Below are 24189 nucleotides of genomic sequence, written 5' to 3'. Positions count from 1 at the left end.
AACGTCATTAGGGACGTCAGTTTCTTTGGCCGAGGAGGGGGGGGGGGATTGGTAGGGGTCACTCAGCTTTTGAAATTGGCAGTAGGGAGGGTCATGCTGTTTTTAAAATTGTGGAGGGGGGGGGGGGTTATTGTGTTTTGGATTGTGTTGGAAGAAATAAATCCTTTCTACAATGGCATATAGTGATATATTATAGGCTTTGTCTCAATCTGATTAAAATCTGATGTAGATGTTGGCTAATCGTGCGTTGCTATCTTACCATCGTTATTTAGCCTCCTCTACGATCAGACTAAAAATGTAAACATGTACTACAAAGGTCAATTCAAGCTAAATAACGACGGTAAGATAGCAACGCACGATTAGCCAACATCTACATCGGATTTTAATCAGATTGGGCTTTGTCTGCAATGTGGTACATGTAAATATTTGTTCTTGTCCCTGTTTCTTACATGAATATTCTTTAATATTACTTATTAGTTCAAACATAACTATACATATACATATACACGTATTACCTAGCTACCACGCTAGTTACAGAACATATGTAAATGCTTGGCTGTTTCACAATCAATGCTTCATTTATATTGCACTTTGGGGCAAAAGTGAACTTGAAGGTTTCATAATGGTAATCTTTTATTAATAGTTTATAAAAGAAGTTAAACCAAGTTGTTCTACTCGTCAGTATGAACTTGTCAGAAGGGATTAATACACTTTCTATTTTGGACACTACATGTTATTGACACTACAAATCACCACATCTCATCAGATTCCAGTTTTTATTATACACTACTAGGTATGACATGTTAGTGCTGTCTTGTATTTGAGCTTGGAAATTATTGTCTGAAAGGGTCTGAATAGTCTAATAATTGACTTTTCAGAGTAAAAAAACTTCAGGGCTTTTAGGGGACACCCCCTAGGACCCCCAGCCCACATGAGGTGTACACATCCCAGTCTCAAGCTCTTCCCCCTACCTCTTACTGTCAAGATGCTATCAAATTATATTTCAAAAATATTTCAACCCTATGTAGTTGCTTTTTACATGCTGGTGCTGTCTTATAAAGCGTGGAAATTATTTTCTGAAAATGTCTGAATAGTCTCAAAATTGACTTTCCTTAGTAAAAAACCTTCCAGAGGGAGACCCCTATGACCCCCCCCCCCTCCCCATAAGAGTTGTACATATTCCCTTCTCAAGCTTTCCCCCTACTTTTCACTGCCATGATGCTATTTAACTCCTTTTGGAATATATTTACCATGTGTAGTCAATAATTATAATTATGATAGTGCTAACCTGGGATCTTATAAAGTAGATGCAAGACAATCAAGCAGTCCACACTGAGTCAAGATCAAAAAATACCTGTCATGTGAATATTATACATGGGGGGGGGGGGGGGGGGGGGGTTCAACCTGTTTTTGGTTTTACAGATGGGGGCGGTCAGTGACTTTTTGTCAGCCCGATTTAAGAATCTACGGTGCTTCACCCCCCCCCCCCCCCGCCCCCGGCCGGAGAAACTGACTTGTCCCTTATTATGTATTATGATCATCCTGGACTAGCACCATCCTGGAATGGAATATGAGTTCACAGGTGACTGTGGTAGTATAACAGTTTTTTAGTGCCACGCCCCCTAGCTCTATAAAGTGTCTAGTGTCTAGGAGATACTCGAACCCAATGAGGTATGAAAGGGAGTCTCCCCTTATACCTCAATGTCGAACCTGAGGGGCACAAAAAACATGTTCACTTCGCACAGTGCAGAACATGACTACCAACCCATGGGAGTATCACCCACAAAATGTACATACAGTCACTTCCTTGTTATGTCTACGATGTAGTCAAATATACTGGTACAGTAATACAGTACATGTATATATATATATTCACTCAATGTGCATGGCGTGGGGGGGGGGGCACTGACTGAATTTTGACTGAAACAGTGACAGTGAAAATGTTACCAGCGGCAGCAGTTGAACCACACAGTACCAGCATAGCAACAATATGACGTTTACATCCTTTTGCGAAATGTGAGATAAGAATGAGAAGTGCATACTTACCTAATCGATGGATATGAATGTGCTTGTGTCTCTACAACTGCTCAAATGTTGACTTCGGATAGGTTACGAATTAATCATCTTCCGTCTGCGACGTTCGCCGCCATATTGTGCAGCAGTGTGGATTTGAAAAGCGCCCTCGCACGAATTGTCAACAAAAAATCCTACACATTTACGAATTACTGGCATCACAGGGAACAGGACGAATATATAATTTTGTTCTCGCGAATTTCCGGATTTCTAATATTGTTGGCTTATTTTGTATTTCAAATATTTTTTTAAATATTGTCATCATAACCAGTCGGTACAAAACACAGGTACAGGCCAGGCCAGGTCAGGTATAAAAGACTGAATATTTTTTTAAATTCACATTCACATTCGGATCCTGAGATCCGTCGTCTGATTTTATTTGCTGTATATGTTGGTTTTCATGGCAAATTTCACCTTCTCTTTTATAAATGTTAATTCAACAAATGTAAGTACTCAAATATGTTCACATTCTGTTGAAAACGTCTATGATAAATATGCCAAACCGCTCCAGCGATATCTCTCTTGACAGCCATTAATTACTAATTTTAATTGCCACTCATATGGAGTGTCATAAAGTGTGTAGTAGGCAAGTAGAAATCAAAGCCTATTTGTTACCAGAAGTGAGTATAAATGGTAGATGTATGCCCAATGACAGAAATCTGCAATTACAAAGCATAGAATGTACCATTACCTGAACTGATTTTTGCACCAACTTTCATTGACCTTTGATGCACTGTATATGTTAGTCTTGGTTACCCAGACCCTTGCCATTGAGGGCTTCACTCCTGCTGGTGGTGGGGCCCTCAACGGCAAGAGTCCGGACACAGACAAGTAAGAAACAGATTAGCAACGGGTATTGTTCGAGGTGTTAATTTGGGGATTACCAGCTTGATCCTTACCTTGGGTATGCTGCAAGGGTATCTTGTGTTTCAATGTTATGCTGAAAGTTGCCGTAGTCCCTCTTTGGGTACTATTGGTTTTTTGTTGTTTAAACAACACTCTGTCATCTGTATGGGTCAAAGGTCTGATAGTGTAATTTTCAACCAGAAGCTGACAATTTCTGCAGAAACGGCTTGAATATCGAGGGAGATTTAGCTGAGTTATTGCCTTTTAAAACTTGCTTGTTTGGGATGGTCAAGATTTTTTATGAATATATAATGAGTATATTTTATTGAAAAATGCAGAAATATGGAACAATTTACACACTGTATGACAAACTCTGACGATAGGTCAAGTTGTGTTCTATATATGGCTCTATAGTAAGTCACACTCATGGATTTTCGTCCTACCCACTTGGATTTTTGTCAGAAAAGTAGATACTTCATTCCAGTCGTAACATTTCCAATGTTTATATGATGGTCTATGCAGCTTGTGTGTATATGGGTGATGAATGTACATATGTTGGTGGTAGGATCTAGCTTGTAAATTGTATACGTACTGGAGTTCCCCACCGGTGTGGCCATGATCAAAGTGAAACAAAGGAAACCATACAAAAACGCTTTGAAAATGATGTTTTAACTAATAAAGAAGGCAAGCTAGCTTCACATCATAAAATAATAATGTTAATGTTGGGTTCTTATATAGCGCTTTCCCACACCGTGCTCAAAGCGCTTTACAATTTATTACCCTGGCTCGGATCAGAACGGCACAGCGGCCCTTTTAGTCTTCCTCAACTCCCCGGGGAGCATACAATCCATTGCAGCCATTTCAGCGCATAGGATTAAAGCCTTCACATTGCAACCTACATCCTACCAGGTCCCCAATTATACAGCTGGGTTGACTGAAGCACAGTCGTGGTTCAAATCTTGCCCAAGGACTTTAGCCACTCAGAAACAAACAGCAGGCAGCGACAGGGCTCGAACCTACAACCTGTAGATTCCAAGCCGGTCACGCTAACCATTCACACATCATGACTCCATATATCTTCAGTATGATGGTATTTTTTTTGGAAAACAATGCATAGTCTGATTGTATGTTTTGCTTTCCAGCATGGTACTGAGAGTTGATTGTTTTTATTTTGATTCATAAAATGCATGTACCCTATTGCAATTAACATAAAGAGATGACAACTTTTGTTGCAGTAGTGTTGTGTCTACATGGAAAATTACCTGCATCATGCCAAACACATGTTTAAGTAGTGTTGGTCGACAACATAAGACGGTGTGTGTTTACATGTCAACGTTCTTTGATCTCTGTCAGCTTCAAGTTTGCATGAGAGTTCAAGTGCAATTGGCTACATTTGGATAATGGGAGAAGGCCCGTTGTCAATCTGTTTCTTACTTATCTGTGGTCTGGATAACCAGACTGCATATATGTATCAATATATATTAAAAGCGTAATTTTGAACATGCCTATAAAACAGATTGAATATAAGGCTAACTTTGAAATATTCTTATTATTACACACAATGTTTCAACTGTTAAATTCTAACGACTACTATACATATTATATCACACACTGAATAACCTTTGACCTTTTCATCTGGAACGTGTTTATGTAAACATGACATTTCAACAAAAAATTAGGACGTACAGTACAGAGAGCATTACCAATTTTCACGATGTTTTTATCAACTTTTGCAAACTGCCAAAGGTTTACCCTCTGAGTTAGGGTGACAGATTTCCAGTCGTGATACAGAATCACCTGCTGGATCGTTATTTATCTTCGGGGATGACGCACTTAGACTAATATCCCAAGACATTTCATTCTTGAATGAGCAATTGTCACTTCATTTAGCCAAGCCATTTTCATATATAAACATATTGCAATGGTATACTAGTATTTTAGTTGTGCAAATCGTCTGTGTTACTAATAAATGCTGAAACTACACGAAATACAACTACTTTCCCATATGAGTGTCTGCCATCTTTTTTTTTTCCATGTGCAACATTCTGCATTTGGCAAAACGTTTTTACTCTTGAATGCACCCAGTACATACAAGAATGAGTATGAAATCTAAAGTAATGTTTCTACCAAATACCAAGGCGATTAGTCTCGTTCTTTCAATTTTAATTCATTTACACACACAGAAACACACACACACACACACTTCATAAGGCATAAATCAGACAACTGAACCTCAGTTCAGATGTGCTAACAATTATCAGATAACTACAGTTGTCTACAAAACCACTGGTGCTATTTTATTTCTATATAAAGTAAAACTTGTTATGTACAAGTAGTCAACGTTGTGTTCCACTCAATTACTTTCATTCCAATTTAAAATGACAATGCTGACAATTTGAAGTTGCATACTACATCAAATGATCACAGTTTGTAGTACATCTTAATCATGCTCTTACAAACAAATGAATTTTCACTTCTCTGAATCTTCAAAGTGTTGTTTGGATAGCATCTTTAATAGGATGCGTCTTATTTGAATGAATTTTCAAATCACTATGATATCCAGTAAAACATTCCAATACACATCACATATGTTTTACTTTTTCATTTATCTATGATGGCTTTCAAATGTGCATAGATGTACAAAAAGCCTTGCTAACACTTTTAGCATACTTATGGTTTTACATTCGTGTGGTTTATCATATGTGTCTCCAATGAGCTCATTTGTGAGAACCCTTTACCACACTCTTCACAGAGAAATAGTTTCTCTTTTGTGTGGATTCTCATATGTTTCTTCAGATCATTATTTCTATAACAACCCTTCCCACACTCATTGCATACAAATGGTTTCTCATTTGTGTGGATTACCGCATGTGTCTTTAGAGTGCTCATTTGTGAGAACCCTTTACCGCACTCTTCACACAGAAATGGTTTCTCTTTTGTGTGGATTCTCATATGTATCTTCAGATGACAATTTGTGTAAAAATTCTTCCCACACTCTTTGCATATACAGGGTTTTTCCTTTGTGTGAGTTCTCATGTGTTTCTTTAGATCACCATTTCTATAAAAACCCTTGTTACACTCTTTGCAAACAAATGGTCTCTCATTTGTGTGGATTAGTATATGTGTCTTCAGCTCACAATTTCTGTAAAAACCTTTGTCACACAGATCACAGAAGAATGGTCTTTCATTTGTGTGGATTCTCATGTGTATCTTCAGATCACCACTTCTATAAAAAACCTTTCCACATTCTTCGCATACAAATGGTTTCTCATTTGTGTGGATTACCATATGTGTCTTTAGATCATAATTTCTATAAAAACCTTTGCCGCACTCTTTGCAAACAAATGGTCTTTGAGTTGTATGGCTTAGCATATGTGTCGTAAGATCACCATTTCTATGGAAACCCTTCTCGCACTCTTGGCACACGAATGGCCTTTCATTTGTGTGGATTATAATATGTATCTTCAAATCACTATTTCTACAAAAACCCTTCCCACACTCCTTGCATACAAATGGTTTCTCATTTGCATGGATCACCATATGTGTTTTCAGAGAGCCCATCTGTGTGAACTCTTTACCACACTCCTTACAGACAAATGGTTTCTCATTTGTGTGAATTCTTACATGTTTCTTTAGATCATCATTTCTACAAAACTCCTTCCCACAATCTTTGCATAAAAATGGTCTTTCATTTGTGTGGATCATCATATGCGTTTTCAGTGAGCCCATTTGTGTGAACCCTTTACCGCATTCTTTACAGGAAAACGGTTTCTCATTTGTGTGAATTCTCATATGTTTCTTCATATCAGTATTTGTATGAAAACCCTTCCCACACTCATTGCAAACAAACGGTCTTTCATTTGTATGGGTTCTCATGTGTTTCTTCAAATCACTCTTTCTGTAACAACCTTTCCCACACTCACTGCATACAAATGGTTTCTCATTTGTGTGAGTTAGCATATGTGTTTTCAGCTCACTATTTTTATAATAACCCTTCCCACACTCTTTGCATACAAATGGTCTTTCATTTGTGTGGATTCTCACATGTTTCCTAAGATCACTATTTGTATAAAAATCCTTGCCACACTCTTTGCATACAAATGGTCTATCGTTTGTGTGAATTCTCATATGTGATTTCAGATAGCTCATTTGTATAAACCCTTTACCACACTCTTCACAAAGAAAGTGTTTCTCATTTGTGTGGATTTTAATATGTACCTTCAGATCACCATTTCTATTAAAACTCTTCCCACATTCATTGCATACAAATGGTCTTTCATTTGTGTGGATTCCCATATGTTTTGTCACATCGCCTTTTCGTTTAAAACCTTTGCCACACTCTTTACATACAAATGGTCTCTCATTTGAATGGATTCTAACATGTGTTTTAAGATGATGACTTTGTTTAAAACCTTTCCCACACTCTTTGCATACAAACAGTCTGTCATTTTTGTGAATATTAATATGTCCAAAAAGACTACTTCTGTGATTAAAACCTTTTCCACACTCTTTGCATACAAATTGTCTTTCATTTCTATGGATGTTCATGTGTGCCTCAAGAACTTTCAATTGTTTATACCCTTTACCACACTCTTCACATTTAAATGGTCTTTCATTTGTGTGGATTCCAATATGGACTTTCAGATGACCCTTTTCATTAAACCCTTTACCACATTCTTTACATACAAATGGTCTTTCATTCGTGTGAGTTCTTATATGTTTCTTTAGACTTAAACTATAATTGAACCCTTTACCACACTCTTTACATATGAATGGTTTTTCACTTTCGTGACTTCTTATGTGTGTCTTCAAAGTACTCTTATGTTTAAACTCTTTCCCACATTCTTTGCATACAAATGGTCTCTCATTTCTATGCCTTGTCATGTGAACTTTCAGACGTGACTTTTGAGTAAAATCTTTGCCACACTCTTTACATACAAATGTTTTTTGTTGGCAATTCACAAGAATGTCTGGATGACTACTGTCATTGCGAAGGGAATCATTTTCAGAAAAATAATGACCACTGTCTATCTGTGCAGCACTTTCATGTGTCATTTGAGAACCTTCAATGTTGTCTTTTAGTTCATCATTTCTACTTTCTGTCTTCAGATGGAAATCACACACTTGATTTACTCCAACAGGAGAGGGTTCTCCCAGACCATGGGTAATGTGATCATATGTCACAGATCCTGTGTTATTGTCAACATCATCTTTGTGAATTTTGACATGTTTCCTCAGAGTAGAAATATGCTTGAACCTTTTACCACATTCTTTACATGCAAAAGGTCTTTCATTTTTGTGGACTACCATATGTTTCTTTAGATCCCCATTTGCATGAAAACCTTTCCCACACTCTTTACAAACAAATGGTCTTTCATTTGTATGGATTCTATAATGTACCTTCAGATGACCAGTGCTAGAAAATCTTTTCCCACATTCTTTACAAACATATGCTTTTTGTTGGCTACTCATGTCTGGGTGACTGTTATCATTCATAAATGAATCTGTTGTTAAATGACACTTTTCAGAATAAAAGAGACCACTGCCTATCTGTGCATGGCTTCCACATGTCATTTGAAGACCTTCAATCTTGAGTTTTAGGTCAATATTTCTACTTTCTGTCTTCAGTTGAGAATCAAAGACAACTTGATTTACTGCAACAGGAAAGGGTTCTCTAGGACCATGGGCAGTGTGTTCATAAGTCATAGATCCTGTGTTCTGGTCAACATCTTCTGCTACCTCTGATTGGTCAGTTGTCTCATGATGGACAGTTTGGGCAGGATCAGGGTTTTCATCTCTTTGACAATCTTCACTTGTTACTTTCCAATAATTTTGTACAGAATCAACATGTTCTCTTTTCATCTTTGATTGTTCTTTCTGTTTTACATGTACCCCAATACAAACATTTTCTTCATTGGTATTTGACTGACTTTGAACTTTGTTCAACAAACCATGACTAGTGATACAAGTTATTTTGTCAGGAAGAGTCTTTATGTTAATGACATTATTGTCTTCTTTAATCAAAACATCCTTTGTATCTTGTGACTGTCTATCATGTTTGTCAGTGGATAGTTCAGTGGGACAGTGAAATGAATCTACCAAATTACCCTGTACGATATCTTTTCTGTAATGGTGTACATGAAGCATCCCGTGGTTGCTAGTATCTTCTTTATTGATTATCAATCTCTCCATGTCTTGTGTCTGTTTGTTATCATCTCTGTCTTGGTTTGGTTCAGTAAGACGACAACTTAAATCTGACAAGCTTGTTCTTTCATACTGCTTATCGGTCACACTTTCCATGTAATATTGACACTTTGAATCTTCCTACTTGATTATCTCCTTTTCCCATATTTTGTGAACTCTGGATACTCAACCTTTTAATAAACCAGGATTATCTTCAAATCCTTAGTAACTTGAAAATCTGTTAAAAATAACAAAATAACTTTTATAATATTTTTATTATACATACCTGTTTTAATATGCAGGTGCAGATCTTGAAGAGAATAGAAAATATACATGTATTAAATGGGCAAAATGTGCTTTATAGACAAATTTGCATACATTTTTTTTAAATGTTCATTCACATACTGTATGAATACCTGATTCTATCTTTGCAATAAACATGATGATGTAGCTGTTGCTGTGGGCGGGGTCATGTTGCTAAGCACATTTACATACATTTTTTGAATGTTTATTTACAAAATTGTATTTGTCTATTAATCCCTCTTGTTATCTTTGTGATATACATGATCATTTGGCTGTTGCTATGGGTATGGTCTTGTTGCTAGACATATTTGTATTATTTTTTGAATGTTTGTTCACTTGTCTGTGAATACCTGATGCTATCTTTGCAATACATGTATACATGATCATGTTGGCTGTTGCTATGGGTGTGGTCTTGTTGCTAGGTATATTTACATACATTTTTTGAATGTTTATTTACTTGTCTAAGAATCCTGTTATCTTTATAAAATACACCACCGTTTGGCTGTTGCTATGGGCGTAGTCATGGTTGCTAGGGATATTTGTATACATTTTTTGAATATTTATTCACCTGCCTACCAGATGATGTTATCTGACTAAAATATAGTCATTTGGTTGTTGCTAAGGGCGTGGTCATGGTTGTTAGGGTCAATTGTGTCAAAATGTTTTGGAGAAAATATGCAGATGAATAACAATTCTAGAACCATCACATTTTTTTAAACCCAAATCACACACCAGTGGTAAGATCATTTTGATTTGAAAAATTTCCCAACTAGACACCCAAGTTAATACATCCACCAAATATCATGACAATCGATCTGGCAGTGTTTTACACACAACAACAACAAACAGACAGACAGACAGACAGACAGACAGACAGACTGACTGACTGACTGACTGTCAGACCCTTAGCAATGCCTATAGCACTACTGAACCATATCAGTTCAGTTGTGCTAAAAAGCTAAGAAGATAACCCAAATTTGGAGACGACTTTCAAGGTAAAAAGTCAACCTGCTATTATGGGTGTATAGGTACTTGAATGGAGTCACTTTGTAAATACCTCCAAAGTTATAATGCATATTCTGGTGAAATTAAATAACAATTCAGTCACTAAATAAAATGATGTGCATACATGTATGTCTTACAGCATGTTATGGTACCTTTGTGACAGGTTTGATTGAAATTGGCTGGTGCATGCACAGACCTAATTTCAATATTTGCATATCGCTGATGGGAGGATCTTGTTGTGAATAAACCTTCATCAATGTACACATTTCCATAGGCATTCCATTAAATTTCAGCCCAATCTGCTCAGTAATTTTGGGAATTATAAATTTTTGAGCAAAAAGACACATTTTAGCCCTAATTTGCACATCACTGATGGGATCATCATGTCATTCCCATCAAATTTCAGGCCAGTCGTAGTATTTTTGGTGGATGTTAAATTTATTGACCAAAAATCACATTGTTGATCCAAAACACACATCTCTCACTTTCAATTGAACAATTTTCCATCTACACACCCTAATTAATGTGCTCACCAAATCCAGGGTAATCGGTTGGGCAGTTTTTGATTTAAAGTCGTTTACACACACACACACACACACACACACACACACACACACACACACACACACACACACACACACACACAGTTTTGACACACAGTTGTTACCATTCAAAATTATTTTATCATTATGAAAAATTACAATTAGTCAAGGTACTAGGTCAGGTCAGTAGTTTTATATGATTGTGTTTTGTTCTGCTTTGACCACAGGGAGCTCAGGCTCAGTTAATTTTGTTTACAAATACAAACAAACAAAATACAAACAAGTAAACAAACAAACAGACAGACAAACAAAAACTAACAAACAAAATAAACCAACAAATGAGTAGATACATACATGAGTAAACGACAACAAACCAACGAACAAACACTCCCCCCCACCCCACCCACAAAGGTCACATCTGGAAATAACCCAATGTCACCATTTGGGGGGGGGGGGTTGTTTGTTGTCGTTTACTCATGTATCTACTCATTTGTCGGTATATTTTGTTTGTTTACTTGTTTTGGTTTGTGTTTACTTGTTTATTTATTTGTTTGTTTTGGTTTGTTTGTTTACTTGTTTGTTTGTATTTGTAAACAAAACTAACAGCCTGAGCTCCCTGTGCTTTGACAATTGCCAACAGTTAGTATAAACCTTTTGATCTTTAAAAGTTTAGTTGCTGCTGCCAGAGACACACAATGCATGTAAATATTCTAATTGTACCTTGGAATTTGACATTTATAGCCACTGTGCAGTGTTTGTACTTGCAAATGATCACAGCAACACTGTACAACATTTTACCAACAACTCTCTCTGATTTGTAGTGTTGGACATCATCTCCTTGTAGTCAGACAAATCTCACCAGTGTACAGGGTTTTGTAAAAACATTTTTTCCATTTGGCAAGCGTAGAATTGCCACTGATGAGTTTCTGAATACTCATTTTCATCGGTTCTGGTATCAATGATTTATTGTAGAAGGAGTAGCAATTTTAGGAATTTGTCAGCAGATTTTCTTGAAAGACATGCAGAATATTTGTAACAAAACTAAGGAAAATATATGCACCTGTTATGACTTTGCCAAAGATATAGATTTATTTGAATAGGTATGACAAAAGAAATTTACATACTAAAACTCATCATACACACTGACTGCCCAAGTTATTGACACTTTGACAGTGAAGTGTTTTATTCACAGCACATGCTTCATTTAGTTGTTAAGTTTACTTTTATACAAAATTTAGAACTTTATTTTTGATTCCTAAGCGTTCTTTTGCTATATATTACTTAAAGTTAAACTTAATTACTATGCTTAAAATGTTGAAAAGTATGGATTATTGAAGAAGTTATAATATAAGGAACCTCCAAGCATACCAATCAGAGAGAGTTGTGGGTAAGATATTGTACAGTGAGCAACACTTTTGGACTTTTGGCCTGTGACAAATGTAAGTTGTAACTTATACTCAAATGCCCCCCCCCCCCCCCCACACACACACACACACACACACATACCAAATGGTGTACAACTGTAAAAAGTACACAGTCAGAGATATTGACACTAAAATCCACAGGCACTCGAATCAATCTGTATGATTTTTTTATGTATAGTAAATTTACTATACATTTTTAAAAAAATCATAGATTGATTCGAGTGACATACAGTGCTAAAATCATGGCCTGGGGACGAATGCATCTACCACGGGCATTCGAATCAATCTATGATTTAAAAAAGAAAGAAAAAGAGTAACATATCTGGAGAACTTGGAGTGAAACTTAGACGATGGGTCGCAGAATCGAGTCCTAGATCTACCAGCGGTCTAGAATCATCTGTGCAAAGACCTTGCATCTAAAAATTCGATGTGACCGACGCGATAGAACTACACTAGACTATCCGTCTGACTATCGTCGTGTGGACTAGCCGTCTGCAACCAGGACTGAAGACAATCAAAATAAATCTGCGTATGGTATCGGTATATTATGTACCGTGATCCTTCTGTGAAATATAACGGGAATGAGAATGAAAAGTACATACCTAGCTAGTCGCTGGATATGACTGTGCCTGTACAACAGCTTTTGATAATAAATATTGCCTCCAGACGCGTCAAACCTATATAAGTTGACTCTTTTCAGGATGTCAGCCATTTTGTGTACTAAGCAGTGTTGATTTGAAAAGCGCCCTCATACGATAAATAGTTAATAATTTAAATATCTATCTATCTATCTATCTATCTATCTATCTATCTATATATATATATATATATATATATATATATATATATATATATATATATATATATATATATATATATATATATATATATATATACATACACACACACACTAAGCAGTTTCAACAGAACAACTTAAGAAGGTAGAAAATCAAGACAAAATCAAGACAAGATCTACTACATTAAAGAAAGGAACAAACCAACAAGCATGAAGGAAGAGTAATTTTCCCCCTAACATACACCAACGTTTCAGTTGTTGGAATCCATCTCACAATATAACACTCAATGTTCAAATTGAAAGGAAGAGAACCACCAAACAATGATCAATCAATCAATCAATCAATCAATCAATCAATCTTTTTAGCATAACAACATGCCATAGCAAGCACATGGTAAACTATATGAAAAATAATAAATTATAAAATTTAATAATGATAACATCATTGTCTGCTCTCCGTGCTCGTACTGTTTTCGAACAGAGTACTCTGGAGTTCTGTACTCATATGTTTCAGCCCATTACACGTTTTCATTGGCTGAGTGAATTCACTCAGCGCTCTTGTGCTGCTCGGGAAAACCTAGTGTATAGTGTCATATGTATGTAATGAGCTCTCACAAGAGAACAAATGACAGTAACATAACAGTTAAAAAGAAATCACGTTGTTTACACTACATCAGATTTTAATCAGATTGATATACACCATAATTGCAGTATCTTTGTTGCTGGGTCAACTGTGTTTTGACAGTTTATCCACTTGCCCAACCATCCATATTATTATACTTACAATATACATCACAATTTCACAGTTGCTATGGGCATGATCTTGTTGCTAGGCATATGCACATTCACTCTCTGGATATTTATCCACTTGTGTAGCCTTCTCCATTTTTATGTTTGCAATATCCACCATTATTTTGCTATTGTTCTGGGTGTGGTTTTGTTGCTAGGTATACACATATATGTCCATTTTTGGAAAGTACATGTGCTTGTCCCTGTTGTTATCTTGACAATGTACACTATACTACACATTGGCTATTTGTAAAAACATTGTTTGATTTCTTTACAATACAATATGTATATGTGTTAGAGACACAACATACATTTATAAACCACACACAACTTCGGCTGGATAAAATCAAGAAAACTCAATGACATAATTACACTAATATTGGTTTTTATTTCTACAAGAACTGAAAATTGTATATATAGCCATAGACCCTCCACCAGGGTAGCCAAGAATGGAAATTGTGTTACATTCACATAGTTGACAATTTGAGGTTGCACATTACATCATTTGATAACACAGTAAATATGACTGTAGTTTTAACTTCAAAATTGAGTCATTGACATAGTTGTTTTATTACATACCATTATGGTTCTGATGTCCTATAATAACAAAGACTTACATGCAAGGATATAACGTTTATTGATACTTTAATACAAATGTATTTATACATCTGTGGATTCTAAAATATGTCTTGAGATCATTACTTGTAGCACACCTTGACTATCCTCTTACAAAAGGATTTTCATTTGTCTGAATTGTCAGAGTACTGCTAAGATGGCCTCTTAGGATGAGTCTTATTTGAGTGAAGCTTAATGTCTTTTTAAACCACTATGATATCCAGTAAAACATTCCAATACACAGATGTTTTACTTTTTCATTTATCTATGATGGCTTTCAAATGTGCATAGATGTACAAAAAGCCTTGCTAACACTGTTAGCATACTTATGGTTTTACATTCGTGTGGTTTATCATATGTGTCTTCAATGAGCTCATTTGTGAGAACCCTTTACCACATTCTTCACAGGGAAATAGTTTCTCTTTTGTGTGGATTCTCATATGTTTCTTTAGATTATCACTTCTACGACAAGCCTTTCCACACTCTGTGCATACAAATGGCTTTTCATTTGAGTGGATTGTCACATGTTTCGTAAGATCACCATTTCTACAAAAACCCTTCCCACACTCACTGCATACAAATGGTTTCTCATTTGTGTGGATTAGCATATGTGTTTTCAGATGAAAAATTCTGTAAAAATCCTTCCCACACTCTTTGCACACGAATGGCCTTTCATTTGTGTGGATTCTTACATGTATCTTCAAATCATTATTTCTATAAAAACCCTTCCCACACTCCTTGCATACAAATGGTTTCTCATTTGCATGGATCATCATATGTGCTTTCAGAGAGCTCTTTTGTATGAACACTTTACCACACTCTTTGCACATAAATGGTTTCTCACTTGTGTGAGTTCTCATATGTTTCTTCAGGTCATCATTTCTACAAAACTCCTTCCCACAATCTTTGCACATACATGGTTTTTCATTTGTGTGAGTTCTCATGTGTTTGTTTAGAGTACCATTCCTATAAAAACCCTTGCCGCACTCTTTGCAAACAAATGGTCTCTCATTTGTGTGAATTAGCATATGTGTCTTCAGCTCATAATTTCTGTAAAAACCTTTATCACACAGTTCACAGCAGAATGGTTTCTCATTTGTGTGGATTACCATATGTGTCTTCAGCTCATAATTTCTATGAAAACCCTTGCCGCACTCTTTGCAAACAAATGGTCTTTCATTTGTGTGAATTCTCATATGTGTCTTAAGATCACAATTTCTACAGAAACCCTTCTCACACTCTTTGCACACGAATGGCTTTTCATTTGTATGGATTCTTATATGTATCTTCAAATCACAATTTCTATAAAAACCCTTCCCACACTCCTTGCATACAAATGGTTTCTCATTTGCATGGATCATCATATGTGCTTTTAGAGAGCTCTTTTGTGAGAACCCTTTACCACACTCTTCACACAGAAATAGTTTCTCATTTGTGTGGATTCTCATATGTTTCTTCAGATCATCATTCCTACAGAACTCCTTCCCACATTCTTTACAGGAAAACAGTTTCTCATTTGTGTGGATTCTCATATGTTTCTCCATATCAGTATTTGTATAAAAACCCTTCCCACACTCATTGCAAACAAATGGTATTTCGTTTGTATGGGTTCTCATGTGTTGCTTCAGATCACTCTTTCTGTAACAACCCTTCCCACACTCACTGCATACAAATGGTTTCTCATTTGTGTGAGTTAGCATATGTGTTTTCAGCTCACTATTTTTATAATAACCCTTCCCACACTCTTGGCATACAAATGATCTTTCATTTGTGTGAATTCTCATATGTGCCTTCAGACAGCTCATTTGTATAAACCTTTTACCACACTCTTCACACAGAAAGTCTTTCTCATTTGTGTGGATTTTAGTATGTACCTTCAGATCATTACTTCTATTAAAACTCTTCCCACATACATTGCATACAAATGGCCTTTCATTTGTGTGCATTCCCATATGTTTTGTCACATCACCTTTTCGTTTAAAACCTTTGCCACATTCTTTACATAGAAATGGTCTCTCATTTGAATGGATTCTAATGTGTGTTTTAAGATGGTGACTTTGTTTAAACCCTTTCCCACACTCTTTGCATACAAACAGTCTGTCATTTTTGTGAACATAAACATGCCCAAAAAGACTACTTTGGTGATTAAATCCTTTTCCACACTCTTTGCATACAAATTGTCTTTCATTTCTATGGATGTTCATGTGTTTCTCAAGAACCTTCAATTCTTTATACCCTTTACCACACTCTTCACATTTGAATGGTCTTTCATTTGTGTGGATTAAAATATGGCCTTTCAGATGACCCTTTTGATTAAACCCTTTACCACATTCTTTACATACAAATGGTCTTTCATTTGTGTGAGTTCTTATATGTTTCTTTAGACTTAAACTATGATTAAACTCTATACCACACTCTTTACATATAAATGGTCTTTCACCTTTGTGACTTCTTATGTGTCTCTTCAGAGTACTCTTATATTTAAACCCTTTCCCACATTCTTTGCATACAAATGGTCTCTCATTTGTATGCCTTGTCAAGTGAACTTTCAGACTGGACTTTTGAGTAAAATCTTTGCCACACTCTTTACATATAAATGGTTTTTGTTGGCAACTCACAAGAATGTCTGGATGACTACTGTCATTGTGAAAGGAATCATTTTCAGAAAAATAATGACCACTGTCTATCTGTGCAGCGCTTTCATGTGTCATTTGAGGACCTTCAATGTTGTCTTTTAGTTCATCATTTCTACTTTCTGTCTTCAGATGGAAATCACACACTTGATTTACTCCAAATGAAGAGGGTTCTCCCAGACCATGGGTAATGTGATCATATGTCACAGATCCTGTATTATTGTCAACATCATCTTTGTGAATTTTGACATGTTTCCTCAGAGTAGAAATATGCTTGAACCTTTTACCACATTCTTTACATGCAAAAGGTCTTTCATTTTTGTGGACTACCATATGTTTCTTTAGATCACCACTTGCATAAAAACCTTTCCCACACTCTTTACAAACAAATGGTCTTACATTTGTATGGTTTCTATAATGTACCCTGAGAAGACCAGTGCTAGAAAATCTTTTCCCACATTCTTTACAAGCATATGTTTTTTGTTGGCTACTCATGTCTGGGTGACTGTTATCATTCACAAATGCATATGTTGTTAAATGATACTTTTCAGAAAAAAAGAGACCATTCTCTATCTGTGCATGGCTTCCACATGTCATTTGGGGACCTTCAATCTTGAGGCTTAGGTCAATATTTCTACTTTCTGTCTTCAGTTGAGAATCACAGACAACTTGATTTATTGCAACAGGAAAGGGTTCTCTAGGACCATGGGCAGTGTGTTCATAAGTCATAGATCCTGTGTTCTGGTCAACATCTTCTGCTACCTCTGATTGGTCAGTTGTCTCATGATGGACAGTTTGGGCAGGATCAGGGTTTTCATCTCTTTGACAATCTTCACTTGTTACTTTCCAATAATTTTGTACAGAATCAACATGTTCTTTCTGTTTCACATGTACCCCAATACAAACATTTTCTTCATTGGTATTTGACTGACTTTGAACTTTGTTCGACAAACCAAGACTAGTGATACAAGTTATTTTGTCAGGAAGAGTCTTTATGTTAATGACATTATTGTCTTGTTTAATCAAAACATCCTTTGTATCTTGTGACTGTCTTTCATCTTTGTCAGTGGATAGTTCAGTGAGACAGTTAAGTGAATCTACCAAATTACCCTGTATGTTATCTTTTCCATAATGGTGTACATGAAGCATCCCATGGTTGCTAGTATCTTCCTTATTGATTATCAATCTCTCCATGTCTTGTGTCTGTTTGTTATCATCTCTAACTTGGTTTGGTTCATTAAGAGGGCAATTCAAACCTGACAAATTTATTCTGTCTTTCTGCTCTTCTGTCATCTTTTCCATGCCTTGCTGTTCCTTTGAATCTTCCCACTTGACTATCTCCTTTTCCATATTTTGTGAACTCTGGATACTTGACCTTGTAACTTGAGAATCTGTTAAAAATAATAAAATAACTTTACTAAATATGTGTTTTAATAGCTCGCACAGCTGCTAAATGACTAGTACGCATGCACGTTGTATAGTATGCGATAAAAAATTGGTGGTTCACCCAAGGATGCATTGCAGCTCAATCACTACGCATGCACATTCTATGTACTTAGACTTACGCTATTTTAGCCAAACTGGTGACTCCAAATTTTGAATCACACCCTTCCTCAATGAGTGACAAACTAGTGAATGTGTCAAAGTTATTCACTGTTTAGGAGTTATCTCATTATATAATTTCGTTAATACTCAACTATTTACAAAGACGAGGTGTGAAATGACCACAGCTAGCTGTGAATTTAATACCTGCCAATATGATGCTGTAGACTTTTGACTAGCATTCGTGAATGTCGTTAAAAATATAAAACAGCCTCATATACCTTTTGATAAAATGGTGACATTGTGTCTGATCATTAGTTTTCTGTTCGATGTTACTCTGAAAAGACTTTAGTTAGTAGTTAGACATCATCATACATCGTGTGACAATGAAAACATGTATTTTCCAAAATGGCGGGTAGTGACAACACGAACTATAGCGAGGTTTTGGAGTCCTCAACAGTAAGGTAGTAAGTCTCATGTATTACGATATTTCCCCCAGACGCGATGTGTATGTCACTATGTGTACATATATATGTAACTTTTTTAGAGTTTTGAAACTGTACTCGTCTTTTGATATTTAGTTTGAAACAGTTTTATCTTTTCTGAGAAAACTAATCAAAAACTGTGATTGAAAAAAGTCAGTGTGCAAAGACTGAGTTTAGAATGGATTTAGACAAGGGTTACAATATAGAACTGTGAACAAGTCTCATTCTCATTATATACAAATATAAAGGCAACGATATTGTACTTTTGCTAACACGTAACAGAAAGACCAATAATATCAACTTAAATATTTCATGATTTTAATATAATGATGACCTAAAATGGTCACCAAATGCAACCATTTAAATTTAAAAAAATCATCAACTTCAACTTCTGAGTTATAATGCATATTGTGAAATTAAACAACAACTATGGCCACCAGTGTTCATGGTGATTCTTTTTCATTGTGTATGTTGTATGCAAAGCCCATTGAAATTTGTGTATCGACCTAATTTTGATACGCCGCCATTTTACTTCCGGGTTTATAGTACCGATAGAACATACCATGAAAAATCAAGGTAGTGTTAATTGATGTGGCAGTTGTGGAAATTTAGTTTTGCCATATCTAAATTCAGTGTATTTTATCAATAACAATGTTTTAAAACCATCTTTTACAAATGTAATGTATGTCGGTCAACCGACCGCAAATATTATAATCAGTGTTTACCTAACATTACGGGTTGAGCCTCATGGTTTCAATATCGTGTATACAATAACAAAAAGAACAGGAAATGAAATAGCTTTTGTGGAACTGCCAATGGGGGGGGGAGAGAGAGAGAGAGAGAGAGAGAGAGAGAGAGAGAGAGAGAGAGAGAGAGAGAGAGAGAGAGAGAGAGAGAGAGAGAGAGAGAGAGAGAGAGAGAGAGAGAGAGAGAGAGAGAGAGAGAGAGAGAGAGAGAGAGACACACACACACACACACACAGACTTAGTATGTCATACTTTACACTAATTCATTTTAATCTTAAACTGCCCACTACATGTGGCAGCAACTCTGAAACTATCTCGCTCATAATACGTACTACAGACGCAAGACGTCAATGATGTGTACAATGTAACAAAGCAGTTAGCACTGATAAAAAATGTTGCGTCTTGTGAATATAAAAATATAAAATAATATTTTTCAGCGACACTGTAGTACATGTACTTTGTTTCGACATCAGAGTAACTGAGAACAGTTAACTATGATGTTAACATTTGCCCAACATTGTACATTTGTTTTGTACTTGAAATACTAACAGGCCATTAATCAAGTACGAGTACATCAAAACACACAACTCAACTTGTGACCTCGAAAACTTGAATACTGGAGACATGAACATGAGAACCAGTTCTGATCTAAACTTTAAACGATCGTAAAGTTTACATAACAGCAATACAAACTTCATTTACTTCCTTGTCAATAATTCTAGCTGAGTCTAAAATTTTGTTGCATCCCTCTTTGTCTGAGAAAAGAAAATCTGCCTAGCTCTGTCCAGCAGAAAGTCATGCAAAGGGGCCCTCTCCATAGATAGCAACATTGAGTTATTGGCGTGTTCATCAGAGAGCCTGTTATGTTGAGCAGATTTTATCCTATTCTGGTAACTGAAACCTCGCTCGCATGGGATGGATAATACTGGAAGTACTGTCGCAATACAAGCCAATTTTCTGAATTCGGGATACATGTCTGCATACTCCTGAATTACATGTATCAAATGACATGTTTCACTGAAACAAGGGTGACCATGTGCACATAAGGCAAATTTCAGTGGTCTGAACTCCAATCTCAGAGTCTCACCATCAACAAGTGGGTCAAGGTCAGGATTGCTGTGATTTACTCCATAATGGTTAAAAAGTGAATCTAACGAATCTGTGGTGTACTCACAAAGCTGATTGTCTTGCTCTGGGTATTAACTTGCGTTCAGCACATGGTCCAAACATTCGAGGATGTTGGTGCATTCTGCTGGAAATCGCTCACCCATTCTCATAACTAAGTGCTCGATAAAAGCATTTGCGAAACCAGTGACGTGATCTTGATGTGCAGTCATTAACGCATGGCCATAATAATACTTGTTGTTGGTATTGAATTCGTTGTGAAACTGATGCTCATAGGGTCCTAATCCTACCGGTTCTAATTTGGTTTCTAATTTGGTTTCTAGTTCTGCCACGGTTGATATAATCATTGGTTGAATAATTGACAGACTGATGTCATCGCGTTGAAACACTAAATTACAACGATCAACATACATGTTGTTGCAACGAACTGTTTGATCTGTTGAAGCAATCCAACAGTGACTGGGTTTTTATTGTGCAGGGTTTGCGTTAACGTGTTATTCCGCATCCCAGACGCAATGCATTTGAATGGGACCCACTTGAATTTTCACCTGTGGGTCCCTGGGACCCATTACGATCTATATTCAATGACGGTGACAATGTACGTTCATTCAAATGAGAAAGTCAAACATCAAGCGTGGTGGCAAGCATGGGAAACACGTTGCAATTTGTGTACATTTTGACACTTGTCGAGCATTTTCACATGATGATCTCCACTTTTATTTATCCCCAAAAGACTTTGATTCATCCGACAAATGGAGTTTGTAGCTTTAAAAGGCAGACAGAACTTTGATCTGCATCACATCGATCACAACCATGAAAGATTTCTTTGCTCCGATATCTCGCACAAGTTTCTCTGAATCAACTACCACGTCATCAAAGCCACCACCTCTCGTCGGGAGAAGTGAAAATATTCCCGAGAAAGAAAATGGAAAGAGACCGTCTGCAGCAGTCCATCTTGACAGTGCCCCAGCCTTGAAATGTTCAAAGAAGGGTGGCCGACATGAACACTTCTTTCGCAGTGCTTAACAACATATCCCTGGCTTGAGTATATGAACGGTGCCATGTTTTGTAAGTGGTGTAAGGCAGAAAAGAAGAAGAATAAGTTTGTTGATGGCTGCAAAAACTTTCAGAAGTCAGCACTAGATTGTCACCAAACCAACAGAGACTACATGTATCTTGACATTTTGTTAGCGAGAACCGGCTGAAAGGTAATTAACTTAACGTGTAATCACTAGGTGCATTGTACTTGTCCTAACTGCACTTAGCGGTTTTTGCTCGGCCATGTCCATCTCCACTAACATCGATCACCCATATCCATGCGATCGGTAATTTTTCATTTACATGTGTCACATGATGAACACAAATCAACTTTAGTATTGCATTTTTACGAATATTTATATGTTTTGTAAGACAGATGTAAAGTTCCTGATGATGCTGACATATGGTTTTAATTGTATTTTACAGTAGTGTAGTGAGAATGTAAACAAATATGGCCGCCTCCATGATTACAGATGGGAACTTCCATGTGTGATGTACCTCTCTGTATGAAAATGGCCAATAAGTTCATATGTCCCTATAATGACATGTTATTTATTTTTCTCTCTTTCTCTTCTTATTCATAGAGTTTCATAAAAGCCTCAGCAGCAGCTACTGAGAAGTCATCCAGTACACTGCAAGCCCAGATGAAGTGCACATAATTGGTTGGTGAAAGGAGATATGCCACAGTCAAAGTTTACATCGCTGGTTGACCTGCTGAAGGAGAACGAATGTCCTGACTTGAAAAACGTTTCTGGTGAGCAGCTAAAATTAAAACCATCACTCCTCGATCGACGACATGGAAGAAGCCATAGCAGAAGTTATAGACTCTGGTATTGATAGACATTCAGTCTAGTTGTGTCTTTGGCATCATGGTAGAGGAGAGTGTAGATATAGTTGTACGTAGAGTAATGTCTGTAGTAATTCAATTAGTCATTGAGGGTAAACCAAGAAATTATTTTTTAGGTAATGTTGAAGTTCAAGATGGGAAAGCAGAAATGATTATTCATACATGTAGTGTTGGTGAAATTTTGCAAGGTAGAAACATTCCCTTAGATAATTTTGTAGGATTTGGAAGTGACGGTGCAGCAGTGATGACAGGCAGGAAAAATGGAGTTGCTGCTATAGGCTAAGGCGTGATGTAAACAAAACATTAATTTCTGTACATTGTGCTGCACACTGTTTAAGTCTTGCTAGTTCCCAGGCTGCTAGTTATATTGATTCACTGAAGAAGTATCAGCTAGTTTTAGATAATCTGTTTAAGCTTTTTAATGCTTCACCTGTATGTTATAATAAGCTCAGAGAAATTCAATGTGTTAGGTGAAATGCAGGTAGCTTTGTAACAACTGTTGGCTGTCAGTATTCCAAGCTGTAGAGGCTGTATATAAGTATTGGGACAGTTTAGTGGCTACTTTAGAGAATGAGACTGCTGAAAAAAATAATTCCCATGCTAAGGGTTAATTCAATGAAATCACTAGTAGTTACAGTTTCCTTTCAATAAAGGTAAATCCTATATTTTAGGCATCATTTACAGGCCACCAAATTCAAATGGAGACATTTTCATTGAAAACCTTGAGAAGATACTAATTGATTTTGAACGCAAATATAATGGATGTATTATAACAGGTGACTTAAATATTGATGTGAATCAACTCTCAACTACCTCAGAAAAACTGCTCAACACGCTTTCCTGTTTGCACTATCAACAAGTTATTAAAACTCCCACACGAATAACACAACACTCCAAGACAACAATTGACCACCTCTTCACGAATCTAAGCCGTAAATCCATTGATTCTGGTACTATTTATGCAGATATTTCTGACCACCTGCCTATCTTTGCATTCATGAATAATTTGAACATCTCACTCTCTGAAGTAACTTACTGTGGCCAATCTAGGGACTTTTCCAAGTACAATAAAGAGGATTTCTTACAGGAACTGGGTGCAGAAACTTGGGAAGACATCTATAATTGTCAAGATGTAAATCAGGCATACGGTAATTTCAGTTCAAAGTTTCTTGAAATCACAGTTAAACATGCCCCTTT

At 36.4% G+C, this 24189-nt stretch overlaps 2 protein-coding genes and 1 pseudogene across 2 annotated transcripts; 1 reads left to right on the top strand and 2 right to left on the bottom strand.

The window, feature by feature from the left end:
• Positions 1-5589: 5589 nt before the first annotated feature.
• Positions 5590-9111, bottom strand: LOC144447186 (uncharacterized). The gene is made up of 2 exons (XM_078137090.1): positions 7674-9111; positions 5590-7511 (listed from the first exon to the last, which is right to left on the bottom strand). The coding sequence occupies exons 1-2, from the start codon at positions 9109-9111 to the stop codon at positions 5590-5592; spliced, it is 3360 nt and encodes a 1119-aa protein (XP_077993216.1).
• A 5791-nt stretch (positions 9112-14902) lies between these two features.
• Positions 14903-16543, bottom strand: LOC144447351 (uncharacterized). The gene has a single exon (XM_078137322.1). It carries the CDS (start codon positions 16526-16528, stop codon positions 14903-14905), a length of 1626 nt encoding a protein of 541 aa, XP_077993448.1. The 5' UTR covers positions 16529-16543.
• A 5377-nt stretch (positions 16544-21920) lies between these two features.
• Positions 21921-23663, top strand: LOC144447185 (uncharacterized protein C17orf113-like; annotated as a pseudogene).
• The last annotated feature ends 526 nt before the right edge of the window (positions 23664-24189 follow it).

This window comes from Glandiceps talaboti, chromosome 16, assembly GCF_964340395.1.
Source record: "Glandiceps talaboti chromosome 16, keGlaTala1.1, whole genome shotgun sequence".
Classification (NCBI taxonomy): domain Eukaryota; kingdom Metazoa; phylum Hemichordata; class Enteropneusta; family Spengelidae; genus Glandiceps; species Glandiceps talaboti.
Note: the sequence above shows the minus strand (reverse complement) of the source record. Positions and strands in the feature narration are given on the sequence as shown.